This window comes from Carettochelys insculpta, chromosome 19, assembly GCF_033958435.1.
Source record: "Carettochelys insculpta isolate YL-2023 chromosome 19, ASM3395843v1, whole genome shotgun sequence".
NCBI classification, from domain to species: domain Eukaryota; kingdom Metazoa; phylum Chordata; order Testudines; family Carettochelyidae; genus Carettochelys; species Carettochelys insculpta.
In genome coordinates this window covers 21529947-21557786 of record NC_134155.1, presented here as the reverse complement: position 1 = coordinate 21557786, position 27840 = coordinate 21529947, and the positions used below count along the sequence as shown (strand labels likewise).

The window sequence follows — 27840 nt, the reverse complement described above, 5'->3', positions numbered from 1 at the left end:
GTTTCCAAGCCATGCCTCTCATCCCTAAGGCTCCTGCAATGCACAGTGGTATCAGTCGCACAGCCAGTGCGTTGCAACAGGCTCGTATGTGGCGTGGTTGCTCTACCAACGTAGCCCTCTTTAGCAGCCTTCATGATATGTACCCAAGTTTCATCTGCCTTCATGTCAAGACCATGCATATTAAAATCTTTTCCCATCAGCCACGTGACTGCAGCTTCATACAGCGCTTGCTCCTTCCATGTTTACCACAGCTGAGACATCTGGTCATTCTCGCCTCCTGAAAATCACGTTTGCCCCAATATACAGGAAGGAGCACAAACCCAGTCAGAGCTGGTAACACCATGGCCTCAGTGCTACACAAGCCATTGGAAGGTGAGAATAAATTTCCTTCTCAGCATGTGATTTATGAAGTGTTTATGGATTGTCCACAGACAAGGAGCAAGCTGGAAAATCCACAATAAATTATAGGCTTTTCTTTGCTCTGGGTTGGTCATCTGGGCCGTGTCTACACTAGCTCAAAACTTCAAAATGGCCACACAAATGTCCATTTTGAAGTTTACCACTGAAGCACTGACATACATATTCAGCGCCTCATGAGAATGCCGGCGGGTGCGGCAGTTCGAAACTGACGCGGCTCACCGCCGCGATGCTAGTCCAGACAGGGCTCCTTTTCAGAAGGACCCCAGCAACTTCGAAATCCCCTTATTCCTATCTGCTGTTAGGAATAAGGGGATTTTGAAGTTGGCGGGGTCCTTTTGAAAAGGAGCCCCATCTGGACGAGCCATGCAGCGGCGAGCCGTGTCAATTTCGCAGTGCCACGGCTGGCAGCATTCTAATGAGGCGCTGAATATGTATTTCAGTGCTTCATTAGTAAACTTTGAAATGGCTATTTGCATGGCCATGTCTGAGTCTTGGGCTAGTGTGGACATAGCCCTGAAGAGTTTGTAAAACCAGCCTCCAGTGGCAAACTCCTCCAAGGACATGCTTATACAGCAAAGGGTGTGCACAAGTTAGCCAGCTGGAGCTCTCTTGAATCCAGCCAGAACAGATGAACAGCAGTAAAGAAAGCATAATTATCTTCAACAATGCAGGTACAGGTTAGACCTCTCTGGTCCAGCATCATCGGGAAATCACCAGGGTTCCCTCTAATTTTTTTTTAATCCATGGGCAGAATAAATTTTGTTATATGCACCAAAACATATGGGGATGTGCACCACCAATAGAAACACATGCTGGCGGCTGTGGGCGCTCTGCTAATCAGCTGGGTGGTGCCTGAATCTTTGCTGGGCAGCTGCTCAAGCATGCAGTTTACAAGGAGCACTGAACCTGACTGGTCCTGAAGAAGAGAATTTGCTGGACCAGGGGAGGTTCCTTGCCACTGCTTCCCAGTAGGCAGCCTGGGTGGGCTGCTCACCCAGCTGCTGCTGGGGGTCTCTAGCCCTATGCTCCCAGGGTCTGCCATGGGGCTCTGCCCCGTGCTTCTCCCTGGTCCTGACTGGCCCCCCCTGCTCTTCAGATCCCAGGATCTCCAGTCCAGGAGCATCTGTGGTCTGTTGGCAGATCAGAGAGTGACAGTTTTCAGAAGTGCAACATGTAGTTGAAGACTGGCGTGGAACCTGGTTATATATCGCAGGCTAGACAGCTCTGCAGCCGACATGGCACTATCTTCATTGCTGCTACCACCTGCAGTAGCTGGATTCAAGCTACCATGGAGAGGCCAGCCTGGGAACAGCTTATGCTGGGTAGACATACCCTGAATTTGACCAGACAATTGCCCCCTGCTAAGAATTGATTTTATTGACTCACATCAGGCAATAGAAAGGTTCCCCTGGATGTCAGTGGGGCTAAGCTAGACATCTACACATGCCTTAGCATTACTGCAGGCTGATGAACAGAACCAAGCATCCAATTCACAATTAGCAGATAGGCAAATCCTGCTTGTAGACCTGGGACCAGATCTGAGCTCCCAAACACTGCAGCATTGGCGACCCTTTACGAATTAACATAATAATGGGTGTGTTGGTTATGCCCTCCAGGCTGAAGGCTGGGGAAAGTAACACTCACCTGCAGCTATGGATGTGCCCATTGTCCTCACAGAACTTGAATTCCAGCTCTTCACAGCAGTCACTGAAAAGCAAAAAAGACAAGGTAGGATTGTACTTTTTTCTTTGTTTTAATACAAGGGAAGGTAGAAAGGAGGGACTTTTTTAATTATTATTATTATTTAAATAGGCCCAGTTTTTCTTGTTGTCAATGGGGCCCGACTTTCCTTTCACAAAGCAGGAGTAAGTGACTGCAATGAATTCAGTGATCAATATGGCTACGTCTAGCGGGCGGGTGCTATGTCAGGATATGGTGGTGTGCCAAACTAGCTGCCCATGTCTATGCAATGTGCCTGTTATCTCAAAACAGTTTTCGAGATAATGGGTGCGCTGTTCTGGCATCCCTGTACACCTCATCGCATGAGGAGACAGGGATGCCTCAAAACAGACATAGATAGCGCCAAATGCCAAAATAGCCTATTTCAAAGTTAGGGCACTGTGTAGTCATAGCCTATCAGACTAGTGCAATAAGAGATTCAGGTCCATATGCCCCCCTTCCCCACCTCTCACTCTTATTTTCCAACCCAATCTAGTCAGGAGTCCTTCGTTTTATTCTGGGCCACACTGCTCATGTCTCTTTGAAATCTTAGGCAGATCACTTGATCTCTCTGTACCTGAGTTTCCTCATCTGTAAAACAGGAACAACAAAACCTTCCTCATTATGAGCCTAATCCCAAGACTTCTGTAGTCAATGGAAAGACTTTCACTGATTTTCATTGGGCTTTGGATCGGGTCCTTTTTTACCCCAAATTACAGCAATGTGTATGTAAACTCTGCAGTGTGTGTATAAACCAGACTATAAACATCACAGCCACCGACCTTTACTTGGATTGCAGTTGAGAAAAGAAGACCACTGAATAGTGTGAGCAGGAATAAAATTATTTTCATGTCTAGAAATTTCTTTTACCTGATTGGTTGGAACTTTTCATCACAGCCTCGTTCTGGCTCCTGCTTTGCCCTGTTAGGCCACTGGAGGCATTACTAGTTCCTGGTAAGGTGGAGGTTTCTCCAGAAAACTTTTCTGATACTCTTGTTATTGCAGTAACAGGAAGGTGGGGCATCCGCAAGGTTACTGGCGGGGCATGGGCCTCAGGGGATGAGTTTGACATCTGAAGGGAAGAGGTTACTTCCTGTGAGACTCTGACCTGACCTAAGGTATTCAAGGAAAGAAGAAGAGAGAAACATTTTTACTGACATCTATCTTTTAAAAATCAAAAACAATTTCCATGCACAATGGCTCTATTTAATTTTCTTTTAGGAAGCACTGGAATAACAATCAACTTTGTCCCTAACAGATTATGTCACTTGTATTAGATTGCACAGACACCAACATAAATGAATAGTAAATGATCACATTCTGGTCTTTAAAATTCTTAACAAGATAAACTTCTTTCAGATGACTAGTCCACTATGTTTCCATTTAGTGCTACTATCTGGTATATATTGCTGGGTGTTAGGAGGCAGGACTCCTTTGTTATTCTTTGGTTCACTTAAATTAACTATGCCTCAGTTTCGTTCTCTGATAACTAGAGATAAGATTTTTCCCACAAACAGGTGGTGAGAGTTAATTAATAGTTTGCAAAGTCCTTTGAAATGTACAAATAAGAAGGCATTCAGAGAACAAAGTCCTGTTATCTGTAATTGGAAATCATGCTGATGAGAGGCCTTAGGTCCCAGTTCTGCAGACCCTTAGGTATGGGCTTAACAAGTTATTGAGACAACTCATGGTAATGGAATTAAGCATATGATTAGGGATTGGGACACACTCGGCTTATTTAGTAACAGAGGTTTGTCAACCTTGATTACTATTTTTGGTTCTCTATGCCTTAAATATTGAGTCTGTTCTGGTATGGCTATGGTCTGAAGAAGTGGGTCTGTCCCACGAAAGCTCACCTAATAAATTATTTTGTTAGTCTTTAAAGTGCTACTTTACTGCTTTTTTGTTTTGTCAGTTTATGTAGCCTGCAGAAGAGAAGAGTGAGGGGGTATTTGATAGAAGCCTTCAGCTACCTGAAAGGGTATTCCAAAGAGGATAGAACCAGACTGTTCTCAGTGATAGCAGATGACAGAAAAAGGAGCAATGGTCTCAAGTTGCTATGGGGAAGGTCTCAGTTCAATATTAGGAAAAATTATGTCACTAGGAGTATAGTGAAGCACTGGAATGGGTTACCTGGAGAGGTGGTGAAATCTCCATCCATGGAAGTTTTTGAGGCCAGGTTTGACAAAGCCCTGGCTGGAATTATTTTGTTGGGGTTGATCTAGATGACAGCCTGAGCTCTCACCCAACCCTAGTTTTCTACAACATACTGAAGGGTTTGCAAGAATCAGGGCCTTAGTGTACAGCATTCATGCTGCAACTATTACGGAACAGGACACTGAAACATTAGAGCGTAACAGGGTTCCCTCCAATTTTTCCCATCCGGGGTAGAATAAATTTTGTTATGGGCACTGAAGCATGTCTGGATATGCACACCAATACAAATACATGCTGCCACTGGGCAGCACCTGAATCTCTCCTGGGCAGCTGCCCAAGTGGTCAGCTTACAGGCACCACTGGAGAGTAGCTCAGTCCCTGACAGAATTGAGCTCCTGACCAATAGTAATATTTTGCTTTCAAAGTCTAACTTGAAAAGACTTATTTCAAACATTTCTTTCCTCCTACCTGCCAACTGGTGTCCGTTTTCAACTATGGAGGAACTGGAAACTCTTCTAGACTCAGGTTCGCTGTGGTCATCCAGATCCACACTCTGCCGAAACACCACAGGCAATAATACATCAGTACTGTCTGGCTTTCAACTGATTAATGGGGGTTGCTGTAGCACTCAGCAGCTCCAACTGAGAACAGGTCCCATTGTGACAGTCTCCATGCAAGAGAGAGGGAGGCAGCCCCTACCTCCAAAAGGCAAATCATTCAGGATCACATTCGATTACCTAAACAGTCTATCTGCAGTCAGAGGCGAGCAGTGCCGGGATTTGTGTGCGGCCGGGGGTGGTGGGGGAGGAGACTGATCATGTGCCCTTGCCCCTGCTCTATGTCCCACCTTTGCCCATGCCCCTCCCTTTCCCACCCTGCTCTGCCCATGCCCCGCATCTTCCTGCAAAGCATCACACTGCTTCCAGTGAGTGCTGGGCAGTCCCCTCTTGGTGCAGCCTGTGAGTAGCCTGAGCTAGGAAACTTGTGCTGCTCTCCTGCTGTGCTACCTCAGAACTGCCCCTGCACTCACCAGAAGTGGTGCAGCACTGACAGTGAATGCCAGGGTGAGGGGATGCTGGGGGTGCATATGTCCCCTTATGTATCTCACCCCTCCACGTCACCTATGTCTGCAGACCACTGCACAAAAAGTGCTGGTTATAAGGAACTAAATCCTACTTACAGCCAAGGGCAGGCTGGCCCAATGCAGACAGGAGGGGTTTCCAGTGCTTAATTCGTGCCCTTGTTTGTCAGCGCTGAGCCCAATCACCTTTCTTCTTGATGTTTCAGAACCCCGAGGCCACTGGCCTGGCTGCATCAGGTATGAATGCAATAAAATTGTTTGAACCCTGGCACTTCCTTCATTACAAAGGAAGCGTTGGGGGTTCCCTTTCTGTGGCACATAGAAGTTACTCTGTGCTTACTATAATCGGGGAGGCATCACACAGGCCACGGTCTGCCTTTTCCACCTTCTGTTACTTTAATACATTGGAAGTTCTGATGTTCCACCCTCCCAACCTTCCAGTGTTTACTGTGACTTAAACCAGAGCCCTCTGCTCCACAAAACAGAGTGAGGTCTGACGTGCTTTTAATATTACTGAATACCAAGGCCAGATTCTTCTGCGAACCTGCAGGTGAGCACATCTGTTGGTAATTTAACTCAATATGGAAAATAAACCCTGATTGTGAAGTTGATAGCAAAACTCCTGTTGATTTCTTTGGGAGCAGAAGTAGGGCTGAAATCACAGAATCATAGAACACTAGAACCGGAAGGGACCTAGAGAAGTCATCGAGCCCAGTCCTTTGCCCTCATGGCAGAACCAAGCACCAGCTACCATCTCTGATAGATGTCTATCTAACCTGCTCTTAAATATCTCCAGTGATGGAGATTCCACAGCCTCCCCAGGCAATTTATTCCAGTGTTTAGCCATCCTGACAGCTAGGAAGTTTTTCCTAAAGTACAACCTAAACTTCCCTTGCTGCAGTTTAAGCCCATTGATTCTTGTCCTCCCCTCAGAGGCCAAGAACAATTTTTCTCCATCCTCATTGTAACACTCTTCTAAGTACTTGAAAGCTACTGTCATGTCCCCTCTCAGTCTTTTCCTTTCTACATTAAACAAGCCCAGTGCTTTCAGTCTTCCCTCACAGCTCCATAAATCAGCGCTGTCCACCTTAGATTAGTGGCATGCACAATCCAGGGCTGTGTCTAGGCTGCTGTTCAGCACAGTATGCTAATGACAGGTCACAAAATTGCAAATGGAGAACCATTAGCATAGCCATGCGAGATTTTTACTGTCAGCAGGGGGCATGCTGGCAGTAAAGAGGCCGTGTGGATGTGCCTCTGCTGGCTAAGCCCCCCTCTGTCACCAGTCCCTTATGTCCTTGTGCAATTTCATGAGCTGTCATTAGCATAGCACTGCCAGCCGCAGCACTGTGCTAAACGGCAGTCTAGATGCAGCCCAGATGAAATCCTGGCTCCATAGAAATTAATCTCACAACTCCCCTGGATTTGAAGAGTGTCGATATCTCACCCCAGGGCAAGAGACGTGTATCAGACACAGTCAGCACCTTTCAGGGAACTGAGTATGATCTCTTTCACAGATGCACATACCAGTCGTGCTTCACAGTTGTTCTGTACAAAGTTAATTTATTGTGCTCTGTCTCCAACTTTGTTATGTCTTCAGATAATCCTGCGCTTCTCTGACACCAAGCCTGTGTCTTGCGAAAGCTCCTGCATTGTGAAATTCTGCACATGGGAGTAGTTTTGTTGACGCCAATGGACGAGTCACATGCGTAAAGTTTAGCCTTTGCAGGATCAAGGCCTCATGGAGGGGCTAGGTGTTTAAGAAGCTTAGCACCCAGTTCCCTCTAAATTTTTCCAATCATGTGTGGAGTAAATTTTGTTATGTGTGTTGAGGCATGTGTGGATGTGCACCATCAGTAGAAGTGCATGCTGCCACTCTGCTAGTCAACTGGACAGCATTTGAATCTCTCCTGGGTGGCCGGCCAGGTGCTCAGTTTACAGGGAACTCCGCTCAACACCCCACAAGGTCAGATCCAGGATTTGCAGGTACAGTGTGAAAATAACTGCAGAAGCAGAATGAGGGCCCTATTCCACGAATACTATGCAGGTGTAAAGCTTCACTGTATTGAATCGTCTCATCCACTTAAACAGAGTCTGCTCCTGTGAACAAAGTTAGCCACATGCATCAGGGCTGACCGCAGGAGTGAGGCTGGAGTTATTACAGCAGTATCCCAGCAACTCTATTCCCCTCCTGTGTAGGGCAAAATAAGAGACACATACAATCCAGTTGCTGAATCTAATTTACTGTAAATCTAAATCCTAGCCTAGGATATTTAGCTTGATAATGATTTAATGGCCTTTATATAAAGCAGTGGTGTAATTTATGACCAGTAAAAGTTTTCCACTGGGTAAACTGTGAAGTTCAGCCTATAACTCTTCTCAACATTAGCCTGAAGAGTCCTTTATGTTTACACATGAATCTTCTTTATGCAACATTTACAGCACATTACATAAAACTGCTTCATGTTCTATACAAGTTCTCTCTACTGAAGGCAGATAGAATGACAATCATTGCGGTTAGATGACATATGGAAAAAGCATTAGGGGAAAAATAAATATCCTAGAGCTTTGTGACTGAGTTATAACTTTTGAAATGATGTTGTTTTTGGAAAACTACTCTATGTTTTGATGTTGCTGATTTAATTCCATGCGAATCAGCCAAGAACGTTTTGTTTTCTATCATCTAACAACACTCAATGTTTGGTTACAAGGGACCAAAAAAACCTGTTTTTGAAATCACATGATCACTTTGATTAAAAATGTCTTGGTACTTATACCTGTATATGGGAAACTGCTAGTTCCCTAAGTTAAAGTCCATGGGAAAGTTTGATGTCACTTTAAATAGGCTTTTACCTCAGACTGCCCAAAATATTTTTTAAAAAAAAGTCTACAACAAACATCTGTGTGTTAACTCAATCTAAACAAATTATGAAAGGGGAAAAAAAGTCAGTTGTGCACAGTATTCCCTGTATGCTGTACACTTGTGCAGCTGCTCAGGAGACATTGAAATGCCGCTCAGCTGACTAGCAGAGTGCCCAGAACTAGGTTTTTTTTATTTTTACTGATGGTGCACATTTGCAAATGCCTTAGTGCACATACAAAAATTTATTCCACACATGGATGGAAAAGATTCAAGGGAACATTGGTTGTTCAACTGGCTTGTTACATTAAATGCAGAAATTATGTCTCGATTTCTCTCAGTGGTTTCAGAGCGCAGGATTAAACACAACAAAACAAAAAAATCCCATCAGAGGCTGGGTTGCAGTCACATTGTTTCATCCCAACGCTCAAAATAGTTTGGTGTTTATCTTAAAGCCACAGTTCCTAGAGGCAGGTGATTTTTGTCTCCGTTTTCTTTTTAAATGGAAATTTCTAACTCTTAGGGCTGTGGAGAAAAGACTAAAAATGTGAACTTAATGTGACCCAAAGATGCAGAAATCAGGAGACAAAAAAATCATCATTAAGCCAATGTCATGATTTTAGGGCCTGATTCATAACTTGGGAATGCCTTAAGGTTGGCAAAACTGCAGAGGGACACATTCTACTCCCCATTACACCAAAAGTCAGACCAACACAATGGATTGAATGGCGTTCCTAGGATCACCCCAGTGTTGCTGAAATCCAGGTTAGCCTAACATGTAAGGCAGGGGTGGGAGCCAGCAACCCATAGACAAATCAAGGGGCCATACAAGTCAGAAATATTAAAACCCCAAAACAAAACAAAAAAACAACCCTGACTGGTGTGGTCCCTAACTGTGGGGGGCTATGGTGTCTGGGCAGGAGGGAAGATGCAGTAGTGGGCTGGGGACAGGCAATCAGAGCAGGAGTTGGATACAGGGGCAGGCTGTGGTGGGGGTCTGGGTGGGATGTGATATGGGAACAGGCTGCGGGTGGGGGGGATCTGGGTGTGAGGGGTGTGGGAGAGGACTGGGGCGTGGGATCTGGGTGGGAGGAAGGGTGCAGAAGGGTTCGGAGTGTGGGGTCTGAAAGGGAGCAGTAGTAAGCCCCATCATGCAAATGTGCTGCACTCACTAAAATCACATGGAACCAGCAGTGAGTGCCCATCAGCAATATGGAGCATCTTCACTTGGAGCACTGGAGCGTATTACACTGGGCTATGTACTGATGTCTAAAGATCTATTACCACTCAGGAGAGAGACCATGGAGTCATTCTGGATAGCTCTCTGCAAACATCCACTCAATGTGCAGCAGCAGTCAAAAAAGCAAACAGAATGTTAGGATTCATTAAGAAAGGGATAGAAAATAAAACAGAGTATCTTATTGCTGCTGTATAAATCCATGATTCTGCCACATCTTGAATACTGCATACAGATGTGGTCACCTGCCTTGTCTCAAAAAAGGTACCTTTTCCTTGGAAAAAATCCAGAAAAGGTTAACAACAAATATTAGAGATTTGGAACAGCTGCCATGTGAGGAGCATTTAACAAGACTGGGGCTTTTCAGCTGGGAAAAGAGACAACTAACAGGGAAGGGGGGTGTGCTACAGGACTATAAAATCATGACTGGTGTGGAAAAAGTAATAAGGAGAAGTTATTTACTTGTTCCCATAACACAAGAACTAGGGGTCACCAAACAAAAGTAATAGATAGCAGGTTTAAGACAAATGAAAGTATTTCTTCACACAACATGGTCAATCTGTGGAACTCCTCGCTACAGCTTGTTGTGAAGGCCAGGACCTTGACAAGGTTAAAAAAAAGCTAGATAAATTCATGGAGGAGGTTCATCAATGGCTGTTAGTCAGGATGGGCAGGAATGGTGTCCCTAGCCTCTGTTTTCAAGAACCCTGGAATGGGTAGCAAAGGGGCGATCGCTTGATGATTACCTGGTCTGTTCACTCCCTCTGGGGTACCTGGTATTGGCCACTGTCGGAAGACTGGATATCAGGCTAGAGGGACCTTTGGTCTGACCCAATATGGCTGTTCTTATGAGCACGTAACCCTTTCTACTCAATGCTGACTTAGGCCCTGGACCAGCACAGCACTTAACCAAAGTGCTTAACTTCAAAGGAACTGTTCATGTTTAAAGTTAATTATGTGATAAGTATAAACAGTCCATCCATCCCCAGGCCCTGTCAGCTCTCAGTTACACCAGTTAGAACTGTAGCAACACCACTGACTTCACTGAAGGTACTCCACATGTGCGCAGCTGGGGACAGAATTCGCCTCATGTGTCTGCCCAGAGACAGCATTTTCTTCCCGAGGACAGGGATTGCACTTGGTCCTGGTCCTGGGGCAGGGTGGGGAAAATGGCTATCGCAATCTGGCACCAGGGATAGTCCTAGGTAATGGGCCATCCACCCTGCAGATTTCAACATACAGTATTGTTAAGCGGACTCCACACATAGTTCACATCTGCACACATTGCAATTAGCATGTGGGACCAATCACCCCTGGCGTAGCTCCACTCAGTTTAGTGAAGCCACGTTAGTGGTGCATAGTCACTTGTGTGTCAGAGGGACCATGATCTGAGCATGCAGTGAGCAGGGATGTAACATGGCTATCGGGCTATACCTTGGTGTTCCAACTTGCTGCCTCTACTGCTCTGGCCAGGTGGTTTGCTTCCCCTCTGGGCTGCATGAGGCAGCATGCAACTAGGGTTCAGGATCACCTCCTCCATAGTTCTACAGAGCAGCTTATATTGATGATGACTGTCTCCTTAATGCTGAGCTGCTGCTGCTGCTGCTGCTGAGTTTAAAAGGGCTTTTCACAATGCCCAGTCAGGCTCCCACTGAAGTTAGTGGCAAAGCTCTGAGCAGCTACAGCAGGAGCAAAGAGCAACCAGCAACCAGCACTGAGTGCTTCTGAAAAGCCACTCTTATAAGAAACCTTGTAAACTTTTCACTATATTTTTTTCCATTTTCTTTTAAAGGAAACCTCACAAAGAATTCTACAAACTTGGCAGACAGACACAACAATGGTAGGTCAGTTCTGGATCCTCCTACCCTAGATAGAGCCGGTTAACCAACTCTAGGGAGTAATTTTCTCATCTGACAAAATATTTACGTGCTACTTTTGCTATAGATATGGCAAGTAGAATACGAGTTACAAAAGCACCCCCATGCCTCAAGATGTACCTACTAGATGAATAACCGAAAATCTCCACTAAAGCAGAAATTGCAGCTAACCCAAGGGTTCTTCTATAGCCCACACATTGCTTTGGTCTGCAAGAAACGGATGCCTCCTACAGCAGACACACACACTTTCTCCACTGTGTGACAAATCAAACGCAGTTGAGTTAGGGAAAGGTCAAATTCTGGTCCCGTTAAAGTCAAACTCCCCTTGACTTCACCCACTCTGAACAAAGTGGCCATATTAAAATTAAAAAAAAAACAAAACCAAACCCCAAGGACACTACTATGCCATTGTTCTCTGTAGAGCTCTCACAGTGACTTTGATGGTCCTTGGCTGGGAAAAGCACAGAATGGATTGTTCATTGCTGGTTAGAATTGTTTAAGGGATCTTTATCTGTTTGCATCCCCTTTCGCTTGCCAATCTAGCTTTGTCCTTCCCTCTGCCACCAGACCTGACACTGTATTTGTCAAGTCCACGTCAAGGACACTCTGGACTGGGTGCTCAATGGACTCCATTCATTTATGATAAAGGGGAAGCAGAGGCTTAAAGCTTTCATTAGGGGCTAATCAGCCCTAATGTTCCTGGGTTTAGATGTTTCTTCTCTAAACTAAGCCTCTAGCTCTACAGAGGGGAATGCAGGCCCACATGCTCCATGTGATTCCAGCCCAGAGCTCTCATCGGGAACAGCCAGACCAGAATTCTTCATACCCTCTATGTTCCCAGAGCTATTTCCTACCTCTGCAGTCCCCCTCTTGAGTGGGTTGGTTTGTCTAATAGTGTCTCACCAGCCTGCTGAACAGATCCTCTCTCTGCGACCCCTCTGTCCAAGATATCCTTGTGTCCCTCTGGCAGCAACCGTGCCTGCCTGTCTTGCTGCCCTTTTATCCTCACAGGACAGCTGCTACGAGGGCCTGCCAATCAGCTCTGTCTAAGCAGGCGGGCAATGGTTTTGGCCGCCAAACCAGAATGGAGCATACAGACTGGATGACACTACAAATAGCACAGTGGTGAGCTGAAAATGTGTAACACCATGCCTGACACAGGGTGGGAGGGAAGGGCTTGTCTATGAGTCAGCGTTACATTCCCACCGCTCCCGTGGATTTCCTCTGTGACCCCCACCAAGGCACTTGGGCAGCCAAATTTAGAGGCTACTTTTGAAAAATTCAGCACAACTCTCAGGGTCTGGTCTTCAGAGGTGCTTTGCACCTGCGGCCCCCACGGACTTTGGCTGGAGTTATGAGCTCTCAATAGCTCTGAAATATAAACTGGAGGGGTCCAGAGCTGGGCACCCCACAATTCACGCAGTCAAAGTGGAGTTTTGCTTTTGAGGATGCCTTTTCCCTCCTGCATAAAACAATACTCTCCTACCGCCTGGGCACACCGTGAGGTAAAAGTCAATGATGTATTCTGGCCACATCCCTGGAGGCTGGGTAGCCCAGTGGCTAGATCACAGAGTAGGCAGGAAGAAACGGGGCACTGGAACCCTGGACCACTTCCTAGTTAGTACTTAAATTTGGGGCATGGCCCCCAGAGTCAAGGTTCTCCTTTGCTGGGGCCTCTTGGTAGCTTCCACTCTTTTCCCAGAGGGGAAAGCTAGGGGGTTGTTTGCTCCTTTTCTCCTCTCTTCACGCCTGGCATTGGTTGCAGGTAAAGCCGGGTGGGGCCAGCTAGGCCCAGAGGCTTTTTTAACCTCAGGGACGGTGGGGCTTCCTTTCTCTCCTCGCTCATGTGTCTGTAAAACAGCCCGCGGATAAAAGGCACAATTCTAATTAGTGTCTTTGACAAAGCGCCTGTGAGTCCTCCAGCTCACTGTGGGATGCACCCCAGAGCACTCAGATGACATGGTTGTGTTTTAAAGCCCCATCAGAGAGGTAAAGGTTTAGCCAAGCTGAGAGAACACACCTCTGCCTGAGAGACATCTAGTTATTATATGCGGAGAAAGTGGCCTTTTCCGCCAGGGACTGTCCATCTCTTGCCAGTCCGTATTTGTCAAGACACAGTTAAAACGCACTCCTTCTTTTACAATGAACGCTTGGAAAGAACAGGTTCCAAATGGAGGTAAGCGTTAATTCTGATGCACCTGCTGACAGCTGAGAATAGGCCAATAAATTCACGGATCGCAGCAAGACAGAATGCAGGCGGATTAGGCGTCATTCGGCGCAGACGATGCATTATCCTACCCATTACACTGACTTCCTACCACGCTGACCGTGGACTTGCTTCAGGCAGATTTGACAGTTACGGTGTCACAGATAGCGGTATAGGTTGCACCTCTCAAATCCGGTACTCGCTCGTCTGGCAATATCCATCGTCTGGAGTGACCACAGATGTTGCCAGATGAGAGAGTAGCCAGCAGGTGGAGGAACCCCAGCCAGGCTGGGAGCCAGAGCCTCTGCCTGCCTCACGGCTGCTGTGCATCAGGAACCAGAGCTCCCTGGTGGCGGGGACCAGGAGTTGGAACCCACGTCTGCACTGCAGAACCGGGACCCTGAGCCTCCGAGCCCCCTCTTGCCCTGCAGCAGCAGGGGCCAGAATGCTGCCGAGGGGTTGGGAACCTGAGTCCCTCAGCAGCTGGGGCTGGGAGTTGGAGCCCCTGCCTGCCCCACAGCAGCACAGTACCAGAGCCTGAGCCCCTGCTTGTCCTGCAGCAGAGGGGGCTGGATGCTGCCATGGGACTGAGAACCAAACCCTCCAGCAGAGTGGGGCCAGGAGCTGGAGCCACAGGATGCCTCACATCAGCAGGAAGCAGGAGGCTGCCATGGGCAGGGGTTGGAACCCCCACCTGTCCTGTGGTGAGGGGATGGGGGAGAAGGGGCTGGCTGGAGCCCTGTGGCAGCCCCTGGGAGTCAGGGCTGTGGCCAGAGCCCCATGGGAGGGAGGCCAGTGCCTGAGTACAGCCCTGCACTTTCCCTTACCTCAAATTCTCCTGTCAGATCCCAAGCATGCCGGATAAGGGAGGTACAACCTGTACTGTGGGGGAAACTGAGGTAGCATTAGGAGTCAGTCTTGGCTTGGCCTGTAGTCAAAGAAGTAGGGTTCAGGAGATCTGGGTTCAATTTCTGGCGCTATTGAGGGAGACTGCTAGTATTTCAGTGCCTAACTGGGAGCTGTGCAAATCTAAAAATTGGGTGTGGTTAGCCTTTGAAAATCTGTCCCCAGGCTCTCATGAAACATTAGCCTTTAACCTCTCTGTGCCTCATCTCTGACCTGGGGATAGCAATACTGCCTTTGTCTGCCTTGCCGATTTAGATCGGCTGTTCTTGGGGGCCATCTCCTGTGCCTTAGGTGTGTCAATCAGCACCGTGGATAACGGAGTGTGGCTGCTCACTGGCAGCTCTGATTCCCATAGGGAAGCAAAGACTAACAAGAAGAGGGAGGAGAAGTAGCTTATGCTCCCAAGGTCTCTGCCTGACTCCACCCCTAGGCACATCCCATAAGCAATTTTCACCTGTTGCTCAGCAATATAGTCAGGCTGCTACCTCAAAGGGCTTTTGCTGGGAAGCTCATTTCGTTCAAGTCTGCAAAGCACTTCTTTGAGCTCCTCAGGTGAAAGCAGTCAGAGGTTCACAGCACCCCTCTGCAGCGTCGCCAGCCCCAAGGGCTGGAAAACTATGAGTGAGCCCCCATCCCCCCTGGGATTTTCTTTAAAAAAAAATCAAACAAACAAATGTTGGGTGTTTTCAATTTGCAGTATTTGCCATCTAGTTTCAGAGGCTTTACACTGCCCTGAGGTCACATTTTCAAGCCTGTCTCTGCAACTACCAGAGCTAGAGGCTTCTCTCTTTTTAAAGAGCAGCTCCTGTTGTCAATGAATCTTATGCCTCCCTGAGCAAGGGCTTTTCAAAAAAAACCCAACTACCAAGAGATCAAGGACTGTATCATTACAGTTGGCACTGCCATGTAAGTATAAGTAATGTTACATGCTTTGGGTGAAATCCTGGCCTTACTGATGTCAACAGCAAAAGTCCCCTGCATTTCAACCATGCCAAGAATTTACAAAGCACACATCAACTGATACAACAGAAAAGAGAAGAGACCCAAGACATAGGGAAACCACAAGCATCCCAGGAAGAAGCATGACGTGTTCATTGCCTCTTACATCAGTGTAAGAAGTTATTAAAGAAAATGATCTATTAGCTAAAACTAATATTGTCCATCCTCAAACAATCCTGAGGCTTTAAAAAAGCCTTGACAATTAGTGTATTAGCACTGCGATTGGCCTTGGAATTATCTCCCAGGGGTGAAACTGGGCCCCACAGTACGGAAAGGATCTAGCCTCATTGGAGAGGGTCCAGTGAAGAGCAACCAAAATAATTAGGGGCTGGAACACATAACCTATGATGAAAGGCTCAAGGATTTGAGCTTATTTAGTTTGCAGAAGAGAGAAGTGAGAGGCGATTTGATAGCTGCCTGCAGCTTCCTGAAGGGGGCTCTACAGAGGATGGTGAGAGGCTGTTCTCAGTAGTGACAGATGGCAGAACAAGGAGAATGGTCTGAAGTTACAGTCGGTGGGAGGTCTAGGTTGGATATTAAGAAAAACTATTTCACCAGGAGGGTGGTGAAGCACTGGAATGTGTTGCCTAGAGAGGTGGTGGAATCTCCATCCCTAGAGGTTTTTAAGTCCCAGCTTGACAAATCCTGGCTGGGATGATTTAGTTGGGGTTGATCCTACTTTAGGCAGGGGGCTGGACTCGATGACTCCTTGAGGTCTCTTCCAGACCTAGGATACTATGAATGTTCCCTCTAATATTTTCCATTCATGTGTGGATTTTTACATGCACCAAGGCATGTACAAATGTGGTCCACCAGAAGAACACAAAACGTAGCTGTGGATGCCCTGCTATTCAGCAGCGCAGCAGTCAAATCCCTTCTGAGCGCCACACAAGCGCCCAGCTTACAGCAAATACTGATGGTCTTCTAGGTCTTTTCCAGCACTAGGACAAATTTTGTTCTTAGATGCACCAAGGCAAATCTGGAGAAACTGCACCTAGGTCAGTGGGGTTTCTCCAGTTTTGGACCTGAGCCCTAAACCCAGCCCTGTAATTCCAAGACAACATGAACAGGAAGCTTCTTCCTTGCTCCTGCTTCAGTTTTTCCCCATCTGCTTATATAAAACTTTGTGCCTGCCATTCACAAAAGAAAGGTACATTGGGACACTTGGAAGAAAACTGTCTTATCCAAATTTTCTGTAGCAACCACAGGAATACAGAAGATTGCATAAGGTTTAAGGTCAGAAAGGACCATTCAACTGCCTTGTGTCTCTTCCTATGTATCACAGGCTGTTAACTTTCACCTGGTTATTACCCATATGAAGCCGAGCAACCAAGGCTCAACTCAAACCAAGGAGACACTGAGGTGCCACCAGGGCCCCTGTAGTGGCAGAGAATCAGTCAGGTGGGCTATACCAGCGGGAGATCAGTGCTCCTGGCTGCTTTGGCCACACCGTGCAGGGTTTGCAGCAGTGTCCTCTCTAATTTTTCTATCCATGTGCAGAATAAATTTTTATGTGCGCCAAGATGTTTGCAGATGTGCACCATAAATCCAAAAACATGCTGCCCACTATGGGTAGCTGTGGGAGTCTGTTAGTCATCTGGGCAGCACCTGAATCTTTCCTGGACAGATGCCCAAGCACTCAGCTTACAGGGAGCACTGGTTTGCAGTCTCTTCAGCCACCTCTTTCAGTTTAATAGCTATCACTTGCCAACCCAGCCAGGAGTTCTGCCACCAGTAGTAGGGATTGCAAATGACAATTAAGCCATCTGCTCCAGGCAATACTGTCCAGGTCAACCTCCAACCCTCCTGACCTCGTGAGCAATGCTTTTCAAACAGATCTCCCTGAGCACACTTTTGCAATGCTGCAAGAGGAATGCTGGGAAGCATGCCTCAGCTGTTGCCAACCATTGGTATTCGACAGAAAGCCCTGCCAGCCACCCCGGGGCCTTTCTGAGAAGGGACAGATAAGCAAGGAGTTACAGTGGTCCCGTCTGAGCCAAGTCATCCCCCTTGTTTGCCAGTTGGCATGCAGAAAGCCCGCGACGCATGCTGGAGGAACACTGGCCTGACACGTGAAGTGGCTGCCATGCATTTGGTGAATGGGATGTAAAACATGATGAAAGGGGACTCTCCTATGCTAGAATCCAAAAAGAACACCCTCACTACATTTTTAGATGATCCTGTTCAGAGAGGCTAACTACAAACAACAGAAAGATGGCAGGAGATAGTTACCACAGACAGATCAGAGGTGATCAGTGAGAAAGGACAGAGGACCTCTTCCTTCACTAACAATCCGAAGTAGGTAGGGCCAGGGCATGCAGGGGTTAAAAAACTGAGCAAGAGCAGCAGATTACCCCACAAGGAGCTGATTCTCAGCAGCAGCACTGTGATTGCTCCAGCACCCTGCTTTTGAAATCCTCCTTCAAACATAAGACGTTCTCTGAAGTCACAACGGCAGGTCCCAAATTTGGGTTCATTACAGTGTCAAATAAGTGCCAAGAAACCAGATCACTCTACCTTCCCAATCACAGGGGCCTACTGGCAGAAGCAGGGGTATGCAAACTAAAAGCTTCTGCTCTCAGCTGAAGCAGGGTAAGCATCTGGGTCCAGAAGTGCTGAGCTCCAGACCAGAGCTCACTATTTTATGCTGGGTGTTCTCTCTAGGGATGTTAAGGATTAACTAGGGTCCGCCATGGGGTGATGGGGGCACTCCAGCCTGGCCAAAGCAGCCCTGTCTGTTCTGGTAGGGTTGTAGATCTGAAGAAGTGGGTCTGTCCCATGAAAGTTTATCACCTAATAAATTATTTTGTTAGTCTTTGAAGTGCTACAGGACTGCTTTTTTGTTTTGCTAGAATACAGACTAACATGGCTATCTCTCTGTTACTATTCTGTGAAGAGTTTAAATATGTGTAACCCCCACACCTAAGGGTGTGGTTCTCTGTCCCATTTAGTGACACCTAGACCAGTGTTTCTCAACCTTTTTTCATAACGTACCCCTTTAAAATTATAAGTACCCCCAGATTTCTCTTGTGTACTCCTAAGGGTATATGTATCACTGGTTGAGAAACCTGGTCCCAAAGTATTCTGAGGTCTTGAAGCAAGTGCCATTCAACCTTTCCAGATTACTGTCCCCTTTTGAGGAGTCTGATTTGTTCTGCACACCACCAAGTTATACCTCATTTAAAAACTACTTACAAAAACATGCCAAAATATCACAGCAGACTACTACTGAAAACTAGCTGACTTTCTACCATCTTATTAACAAATACCTGAACTGCAATAGAAATATTGTACTTACATTTCAGCATAAGGCATATGAAGCTGTAGAAGCAAGTCGCTATCTGAATGAACTTTTAGATTGTACTGACTTTACTAGTGTTTTGTTGTTGTTGTTTTTTATGTAGCCTGTTAAATAACTAGGCAAATACCTAAATGAGTTGATGTGCCCCCGGAATACCTTGATGTACCCCCAAGGGTACACGTACCCCTGGCTGAGAAACACTGCCCTAGACTACTTACATGGGGGAAAAATGAGTCCACTCTACAGCCTTAGCTCAGTGCTAGCTGGCTTTTAGGTCAAACTGTAGAGGCTCCTATACGTAGGTCCCAGGCTCAAGTCCACCTGTGCCAAGCCAATCAGGCAGCAGACTTCTGAGTCCCAAGGAAAGCATAGGGGGGAAAGACACAAGGCTGACAGAATAGACAGCGGTGACAGGCATAGACCAAGGGTGGCAAGGGAAAGGGATGAGTCCCTAAAAGTTGTCGGAGAAGGCAGGAAAACAGCAATGCAGGGGATGTTTTTTACTGGACCAACTCAAAACTGAGAGACTAGGGATCAAAGAGAAACTGTGGACAAAGTCAGGGGTGTGGACTGGCATGTCTCTCCTTTAAGTAGCTCTGTCTGGTTTCTGAGGAGATGAGGCTTTGTTGATCAGAATAAAAAGGGAACTGGGAAGATTAAACAACAGACAAGTGTAGGCAATGTGGAGAAAATCCCCTCAACACCTCCCTTACACTAGCACCTCCCTGACTGCATGCAGTGCCACTTGTGAAGGTGTTAACGCTTTTTCCCTAGCCGGCCACCAATGCAGGACAAATGTGGAGTTTAGCAAGAATGGACAACCTCAGTGTCGCATGTTTCCATGACCAAACCCAGGCACCATCCTGGCATGGGCTCAGACTTTATCACAAGAGCCAGCAAATGAACCCTCACAGCAGTACCCTATCTGTAAACCTCAGATAACAGAAATATTCCCCTGGGACTGGGAGGGTCAATATTTGTAAGACTGAGGTGCTTGGACACAACAGCAATGGGATCGGTAGATAAAATCCTGCTTGGCTCAGAAACCCGGGTTTGACCCCTGATGTTCAGCAGGGGAGGAATTCTCAGGAATGATACACAGAAACCTCCTACACATAGAAAAACAGAAAGGAAGTGGCCTTTGTTGCCTGGGTAGCAAGATGGTAAATGCAAAGATAAGACATAAGAGCTAAATCCCAGGAGTTCTACAGTTTGAGTAAGTGACACTTGGATTTGTTTCCTGCAGACAGAAAAACACAGCTGCTGTTTTTATGCCCCATCCTGGATTATTTGCACAGTGTTAAATACAGTTTTACAAGTTACAGTTCATAGGCCTAATGTGCAACCTCAGTAGGGCTTTTACAGCTCAACGTGCTCTCTTTCTTTTCAGGAGAAGCCGTATTAGGTATGTCTACACTATGATAAAAACCCATGGCACAAAGTCTCAGAGCCAGGGTCAGCTCATGTGAGCACTCAGGGCCCTGAGAACCCACAGGGACAGAGACATGTACTTTGAAATTTGATCGTTGTGGACTGAGTCAGCTAGTCCAGGCCCAGCCACTTCTTTTATCAGTGTAGAGATACCCACCCTAGCCTATTATCTTGCTTTGTGAATATGCCTTTAATTTACCCACAGCAAAACATGCTTCAGGAGAGCAGCCCAGCCAAGATTAGTGAGTGATGGGCAGGCTGGCTGAGGAACTAATGGGTTGGGGGTGTTTGAGGAAGGCAAACTTTAAAATAGCAGCCTTTCCTTGAGTGAAACTCCGATAGACTCCTTTGACCATCTTACCTGAGGAAGGACCCCAGGGTTTGGTGGGTAATTACCCAGATTTTTGGAGTGATTACTGATTCTGGTCACTCATATGATCGCAGCCTGATTTTCAGAGAGCAGCACTTTCCGAAAATCAGAGCCTTTTAAAGTGTCCCAGCTGGGCACCCCAAAATAGAGGTGTGCAGTATTACTCTTGAAATTCTTGATCAGCCATAACAACCCCAGTCATAACAAAAAAGCAGTCCAATAGCACTTTAAAGACTAACAAAATAAGTTATTAGGTGATGAGCTTTCATGGGACAGACCCACTTCTTCAGATCATAGCCATACCAGAACAGATTCAATATTTAAGGCAAAGAGAACCAAAAATAGCAATCAAGGTTGACAAATCAGAAAAATATTATCAAGATGAGCAAATTAGAGAGCAGAGAGGCAGAAGTGGTGGGGGGAGTCAAGAATTAGATAAAGCAAAATATGTAAAAGAGCCCCTATAATGAGCTAGAAAATTGTCATTCCGGTTAGGGTGTTAATGTGTCGAATTTGAATATAATATAATATAATATAATATAATATTTGAATGTAATATTTATATTCAAATTCGACACATTAACACGTGGTTTGAACTGGGATGGCAATTTTCTAGCTCATTATAGGGGCTCTTTTACATACTTTGCTTTATCTAATTCTTGACTCCCCCCCCCACTTCTGCCCCTCTGCTCTCTGATTTGCTCACCTTGATAATATTTTTCTGATTTGTCAACCTTGATTGCTATTTTTGGTTCTCTTTGCCTTAAATTTTGATTCTGTTCTGGTATGGCTATGATCTGAAGAAGTGGGTCTGTCCCATGAAAGCTCATCACCTAATAAATTACTTAGTTAGTCTTTAAAGTGCTACTGGACTGCTTTTTTATTTTGATAGTATATAGACTAGCACAGCTCTCTCTCTGTTACAACCCCAGTCACAGGATAATAATAAACAAGTATCTAGAGAGGCAATGGATGGCAGGTTCCAATCTTCCATTGGCTACCACACTGCAACCTACCAACTGGTTTTCCATGCACAAAGCACCTGGCCAATGTGATCTGTCTAGAAATCCCATAGCATTGTTACAGGCGTCGTACAAACCCTGATTGAAAAGAGAGTCCCTGTCCCAAAGAGCCTGATTAGCCCATTACGGGTCAAAAGTGCAGCACTGAAGTCAGTAGGAGTATTGTCACTGACTTCAGAAGGACCAAGATCCCTAAAACAGCCTAAATGTCCAGTACCGCAAGAGCACTCTGACTCCAAGCCAGCAAAGCATTCGCTTGATTTTCACCAGATGCTTAGTGACGCTGAAATTGATGAGACTGCCTGTGTAGGTAAGTGCTTGGCTGGACTGGAGCCAGAATCGTGCCCAGAGTGCTTTGCCATACCTAGTCCTATCAAATTTGCTTTTAGTAGGTCTTTGGTTTCCTGGTGAGGCTGTCATTTGTGCTTGATTAGGTGAAGATCATTTTTCCCCCTTTCAAGGCACCATGTGGCAAAATTTCCATCAACATCATGCTGGGGCCCAATTATCTAGCTCCCAGTTGGGAAGAATGCACACCTGCGGGGCAGTAATTTGTGCAGCATCACGAGAGCAGCTTTCGAACACGCTTCTGGACATGAGAGCCTGAGAAGGGAACTGCTTCCTGTCATTATAGGATTGTCACCGTTGCAGGGCCAAATGCAGCAGGGCCATGACGAAGGGCCTTAAAGGACTGCAGACAAATGCTGTCAACACATTAGTACCATGCTCCTCCATAGCCTCACCCATGTGTAAGGAGGCCCACAGACTTGTCATGCCCCTGTAGTGTTGTTTGCTCCCAGAAGGGGTGGGGCTGGCACAAGCCAGCCCTCAGCACTGCCTGTATCGCAATCTGCTCCCACCCTGCCCTACCAGCCCTCAGAGATACCCAGAGTGTGCCGCACAGTGCTCCAGCTGTGATTTAAAGGGCTGCTGCTGCAATAGCTGGGAACCCTAACCCTTTTGAATCACCAGCCCCCAGGACAGTTGCTCAGTATAACCTCTTCCCCCCGGCCATTGAGTTTATTCAGGGGACAAACCCAAAAAAGATGCAGGCCCTTGTAACAGGCAGACTTGGGCCCCAATCATTCAGCCCCGTGAGCAGATTTTACCACAAAACAATTTAACTCTTTCATCAGTACAACAGGCTGGTTTGCCCTTGAAAGGGGCAGAGTCATTAGAGCCAGCCAGCCCCACACTGAGACAATGTCCGTTTAAAAACAGGTGTTTGGGTACAGGAAGGAGGCAATCAGAACCAGCTGTGAAAGGGTCAGCTGATTTCCTGAGGCACTCCTATTTCCTGTAAGGCTGCAAGAGTGGGTGTGGGGGAACTGCAGGAAGTAGGATCCTGTCTGGAGCAGGGAATTAATTCCCTGGCAGGTGTTTTCCAGGACAACTGGGGAGGAGCTACTAGGAGTAGGGAGACTGGTAAGGAAGACCCTGAGTCAGGGGGATATTAGCTGTTAGATTTATGTTGAAGTGGTTTGCTCTAGGATTTGCTGAAGATTACTGGTCCTGCTAGTATTTGGGGCCCTGAAGAAAGGGCCTGATACCTTTAGGTGTGGTGTTTACCCTCCCTGGTCTGGGAAGACAGGCCAGTGTCGTGTAATGAGTAAGGGAGAAACTTGGTCCTGCATAAATCAAATACTGAAAATGCAATTCGCCCATTTCCTGCATTGTTGAGCAAGGGTTCCTGGAGATCATTTTATCTTCATTGCTCACTGGCAAAATTTCAAATGCAGCCAAGGTAAATAGTCACTGGTAAAAGAGCAGAATTTAGCCCTGTCAGGAGGAAAGTCACTGGAATGCCTCATTCGGTGTAATCATGGCCACGGCTTAGTTTGTTCAGTAGTGAAAAACATATTAATGGTAGGTGTTGCCGCCAGTGTTCCCACTAGTCTTTTACATCCATCTGTGGATTCTTCTATTTTGGATGGAATACATTTTGTGATGTGCACTGAGGCATGTGCAAATGTGCACCACCTGTAGTAAAACAAAACTTACCTGTGGCCAATCTCAATCTCTCCTGAGCCATCTCATAGTTTACAGGGAACACTGGTTGCCAAGCTCCTCCCAGAATGGTCGTCGAATCTCTGGGAATTAATCTTTAATGAAAGATTATGTCATGTCATGAAATCTCCAGGGGTTCATGCAACCAAAGTTGGCAACCCTAATTAATGGGTCATGATTCTGCACCCTTCCTCAGGACAAACAACATCAGGGGAGTTACTCCTAGTGGAAAACTGGTGTCAAATCAGTTCTATCCTTGAAAGGAAAATCCTAGGAGGTATTTTAAATCCAAATAGGAACGTATAGGGTCTAAACAGTTTAGTGTTACTAACCAAATGGGAAGAGTTCTCTGAGCCAAACGTGGAGGTCTATAAAGCTAGTTACTAAGAAACTTATAGAACAGTTTCACTACCCAGCATGTCATTTTAGTTATTAGGAGAGTCTGGATGTAAATACTAAGGGCACCACTTCTTCACATGGCTGTACACGTGGCATAATGCTACCACAATCAGTTGTTACAGCCATGAAATGGGTCAGGAATCAGGTTCTTAACAGCCAGAGCTGATTCTGATTGGTAAATAGATCCCACGCCTCTGGATCAATTCCTAATAATATACAGGTGGACCTTAATCATTGAATTCATCAAGGAACCCTGTCAAACTGGCGAGGATAAAAATAAGGGATGCTGCTAACACAGGGAGTGGAAAGAACCAGTTGGGGTGGGGCTTGGAAGTGTGAAGATGTAAGGAGAAAAAGTTTAGCTGAGTTTTCAAAGTTTTCCTTTTCCAAGACAACTGACCGAAATGATCAATACTAGCTGGGGAAAAGGTCACACTGGATGAAGGTTTAAAGTGCACTTCCGCATGGTCTTCATCAGCGTCTGTTTCCACATTTTCTCCGTGCAACACTTCCAGCTTGGCAAACTGAATCTGTGTGTTAAGGCATCTGCCGGGTACACTCTGCCTTGTGTACCCCCTTGCCCATCAATAAAAATTTTGTGGTTAGAAATTGGAAAATGAACAGTTCTGTTGGCAATGCACAAGCCAACAGTGAGCCCAGCTTACTTTTCCATAGCAGAGTTTCACCGCAGAGGGGAGCGAGAGCAAACATAATGAAACTTGATTGGGCCAGGAAATAGATATGACCCAAAATATACACAGGGAGCAGGTCTGGGTGAGGGGATGAGGGTGGGGAAATAAAGTGCCAACTCATCACAGAGTTTGTATGAGATTTGCACTTTAGTATGGAACTTTGGATAACGAGTTTCTTTAAAATAGATATTTAAAGCAGAAGCTGAAAAAAAAAAAAAACAACCACCAGATCGGGCTGACATTTAGAGTTGCATAGAACAAGCTACACTTAAATTATAATAAAGGACACTTAGGGCTTGTCTACACTAGCTCCCTACTTCAAAGGGAGCATGATAAGTAGGGTGTTGGGAGTTTATTAATGAAGTGCTGCAGTGCATATGCAGCACTTCATTAAGCTAATTCCCTGCATGGCAACTTCGAAGTGTTAAACTTCAAAGTGCCAGCTCACATCTAGCCACGGCTCACCGCCGGTACTTCGAAGTGCCTGGGGTCCTTCGAAGTCCCTTTACTCCTCACCTGCCAGTACTTCAAAGTCCCTTTACTCCTCAAAATTTTGAGCTGTGGCTAGATGCAAGCCGGCACTTCGAAGTTTAACACGTCGAAGTTGCCACAGGGGGGAATTAGGTTAATGAAGTACTACATATGCACCGCAGCACTTCATTAATAAACTTCCAAAACCCTATTTACCATGCTCCCTTCAAAGTAGGGAGCTAGTGTAGACAAGCCCTTAGATTAGACATTAGAAAAAACACTTCCTAAAGGTTAGTTAAGAACAGTTATCTAATGAAAGCTAACTAATGGAATAAAATCACCTAGGAAGGCTGTGGAAATTCCACTGTGGGATGTTTTAAAGAGCAGATCAGACAAACACTTGCCAGGAATGGTCTAAATCAAGAGGTCTCAAAGTGGGTGGGCCATGAGGAGTTTTGGAGTCAAGGGGACTTACTACACACATTCAGAGCTGGGCCATGGGAGAGCAGTGGCTGCTGGCCAGGTACCCAGTTCTGAAGACAGTACTGTGACCAGCAGCAGAGAAGTAAGAGGTGCATCTTTAGTTCTCTCCCTAATACCTTATATAATAACTACTCTCATTTGTCGGGAGAGAGACATCTACTTTATAGAGCACTCCTGCCAACACTAAATTAAAACACCGTGGACTCACTCAATGAGATTCCAGTGCCACATGGTACTTGGCACCATCTCTGCTGGTGGATAGTCAAAGCATTGAATACTTCCTAGGAGGTGCTCAGCATGTTGTAGAATCTGTCCCTATGAGGTCAAATCACCTAACCCTGCATTGGTGCACTAGGGGAAGACAAGCAGAGGTTAGATATGGACTGCAGTGATGGGTGACAGTACAGACCCTTGAACCACAAACCACCTAAACAAACTTAGAATCCCAGGGTGGTCGGTGGTTGGCTGGTGCCGGCCTCACTCTAGAGCACTGGAAATGCAGGGAGAGGCTGGCCTCACAATACCCTCCACATCAGGATCCTGCAGACCAGCCAGCTGCGTTTGCCCCAGCGCTCTAGTCCAAGCTGGCAGAACAGCTGCCTGCCTGACGTACACCCACAGCATGTTCTTCTGGCTGCACCACAACTGACCCCAAACGCCGTGCTTGCGTGCAGCCTTTCTGCAGTGGAATAATACACTCCCAGCCTTATCAGAAAACCTGCCTTAGCTCAGAGGGTTTTCCCCCCTCCGCCTAATCAGTGCAATAAATCTCCCCGCCCAGCTGAGGGAAAAAGGCATGAGGGAGCTGTTGTAAAAGGCGTGGATGGGGTCACGTCTGCCTCTCTTCTTGACTCCAGATACTCTCCTGTGTCCAGTTAGACGTAATGGGCTCAGAGTTGGCTCTAAGGTGCCACTTAAGCACCACATAAGAAGAGAGCCAGTGGGGCGGGGACGGGGACGGGGACAAGAGACTATTGGGAGCTCTAGTGCCAAGCTCGGAGTTGGCTCCAAATGAGCTGGTGCCCTATCCCTTCCCTGCTTTGTCCCCTTACCCCGAGGGGATCATACCTGGGGCAGGGTGTGGCAGGTGGAAGCAGCAGCTGGGGGTTGTCCCTCCTCAGCCTCCCTCATACACACACGACGCAAGTGGTGCAAGCCACAGCCTGTTCCATCCTGCCGTTCCAGGCTGCACCCTTCCAGCCCATTGAGCCCCAATTCTCTGTGGGCAGTGGGGAGAGAAGGTTGCTTCCTGCTGCTGCAGAGAACCAGGGCTTTGCAGGCCACGAGGGCATGGTAGAGCAGGCTGCTGCATGTGACACCCGCGTGGTGAGTGCAGGGAGGAGAGGCGACACCCTGCAGCTGCCGCCACCCGTCACTGCCCCCACACCTGCCCCCGGTAATCCTTCCCCCTCCCATCCATAGAACAGCTGGGACGGCTGCCACAGGGCCCACAAAAGTGCAGGGCAGGGCCGGCCAGCCGTTAGACTTATGGATGGGACTGGCCCGGAGGATTAGTGACTGCTCCGCCACCCGCTGGAGTTGCTCAGGTATATCAAGCATGGATTCTGCTCACCCTTCCTGTCTTGTCATGGTGCCGCTGTAACTGCATGTCACCCGTGACTTGCACTGCAGTCGACCAAATGGCAGCGTTCCATGGTGCTAGGCTATCGGAACAAATATCCTATGAGACCTGAAGTGAAATCCACCACCGACAGGCCCCACTCCAAGAGAGCAGCACTGCAGGCAACAACTATGGGACAGCTTCGGACATACTGACACTAAGCTGTGGGTCACCTCCCCCCTGACAGCTGTGTCTGAGCACTTTGAACTGAAGGGTGCAAAACCTTGGCTGGTGGCTGTCCCGTCTCCCCCCACTCCCTGCTCCCCCACCAAACAAATACCTCATGAGTTAGCAGCAGTTGGCCGTATATATGTCCAGAGCTCGCCCTAGAACAAATGGTGCCCCAGGCAAAGGGAATCTTCAGCTCCCCTCCCCCAGTTAAACTTTTGAATACCTTATTTTATTGCATGTGTGGCCCACCCCATGACTTTGCATGACTTGCGTACCTGACATGTCCCTGTCAGATAAGGTGAGAGATCTGCATGCTAGGGTCTGCAAATGTGTGTTTATTTATGACATATATAAGCAAATAAATTCTTCACTTTCTCCTGCACTCGGATGCTAGTGCTGCCTAAAACCCA

At 46.8% G+C, this 27840-nt stretch overlaps 1 protein-coding gene across 2 annotated transcripts in view; it reads right to left on the bottom strand.

The window, feature by feature from the left end:
- Nucleotides 1–27840, bottom strand: part of SMTNL2 (smoothelin like 2) — a 64662-nt gene that overhangs the window by 20794 nt on the left and 16028 nt on the right. For both annotated transcript variants that reach the window (XM_075013557.1, XM_075013556.1), the window contains exons 2-4: nt 4765–4849; nt 3010–3252; nt 2065–2127 (exon numbers count right to left, since the gene is read on the bottom strand). In XM_075013557.1, the coding sequence (XP_074869658.1) occupies nt 2065–2127; nt 3010–3252; nt 4765–4849 (391 nt within the window). The remainder of the gene's footprint in view (nt 1–2064; nt 2128–3009; nt 3253–4764; nt 4850–27840) is intronic.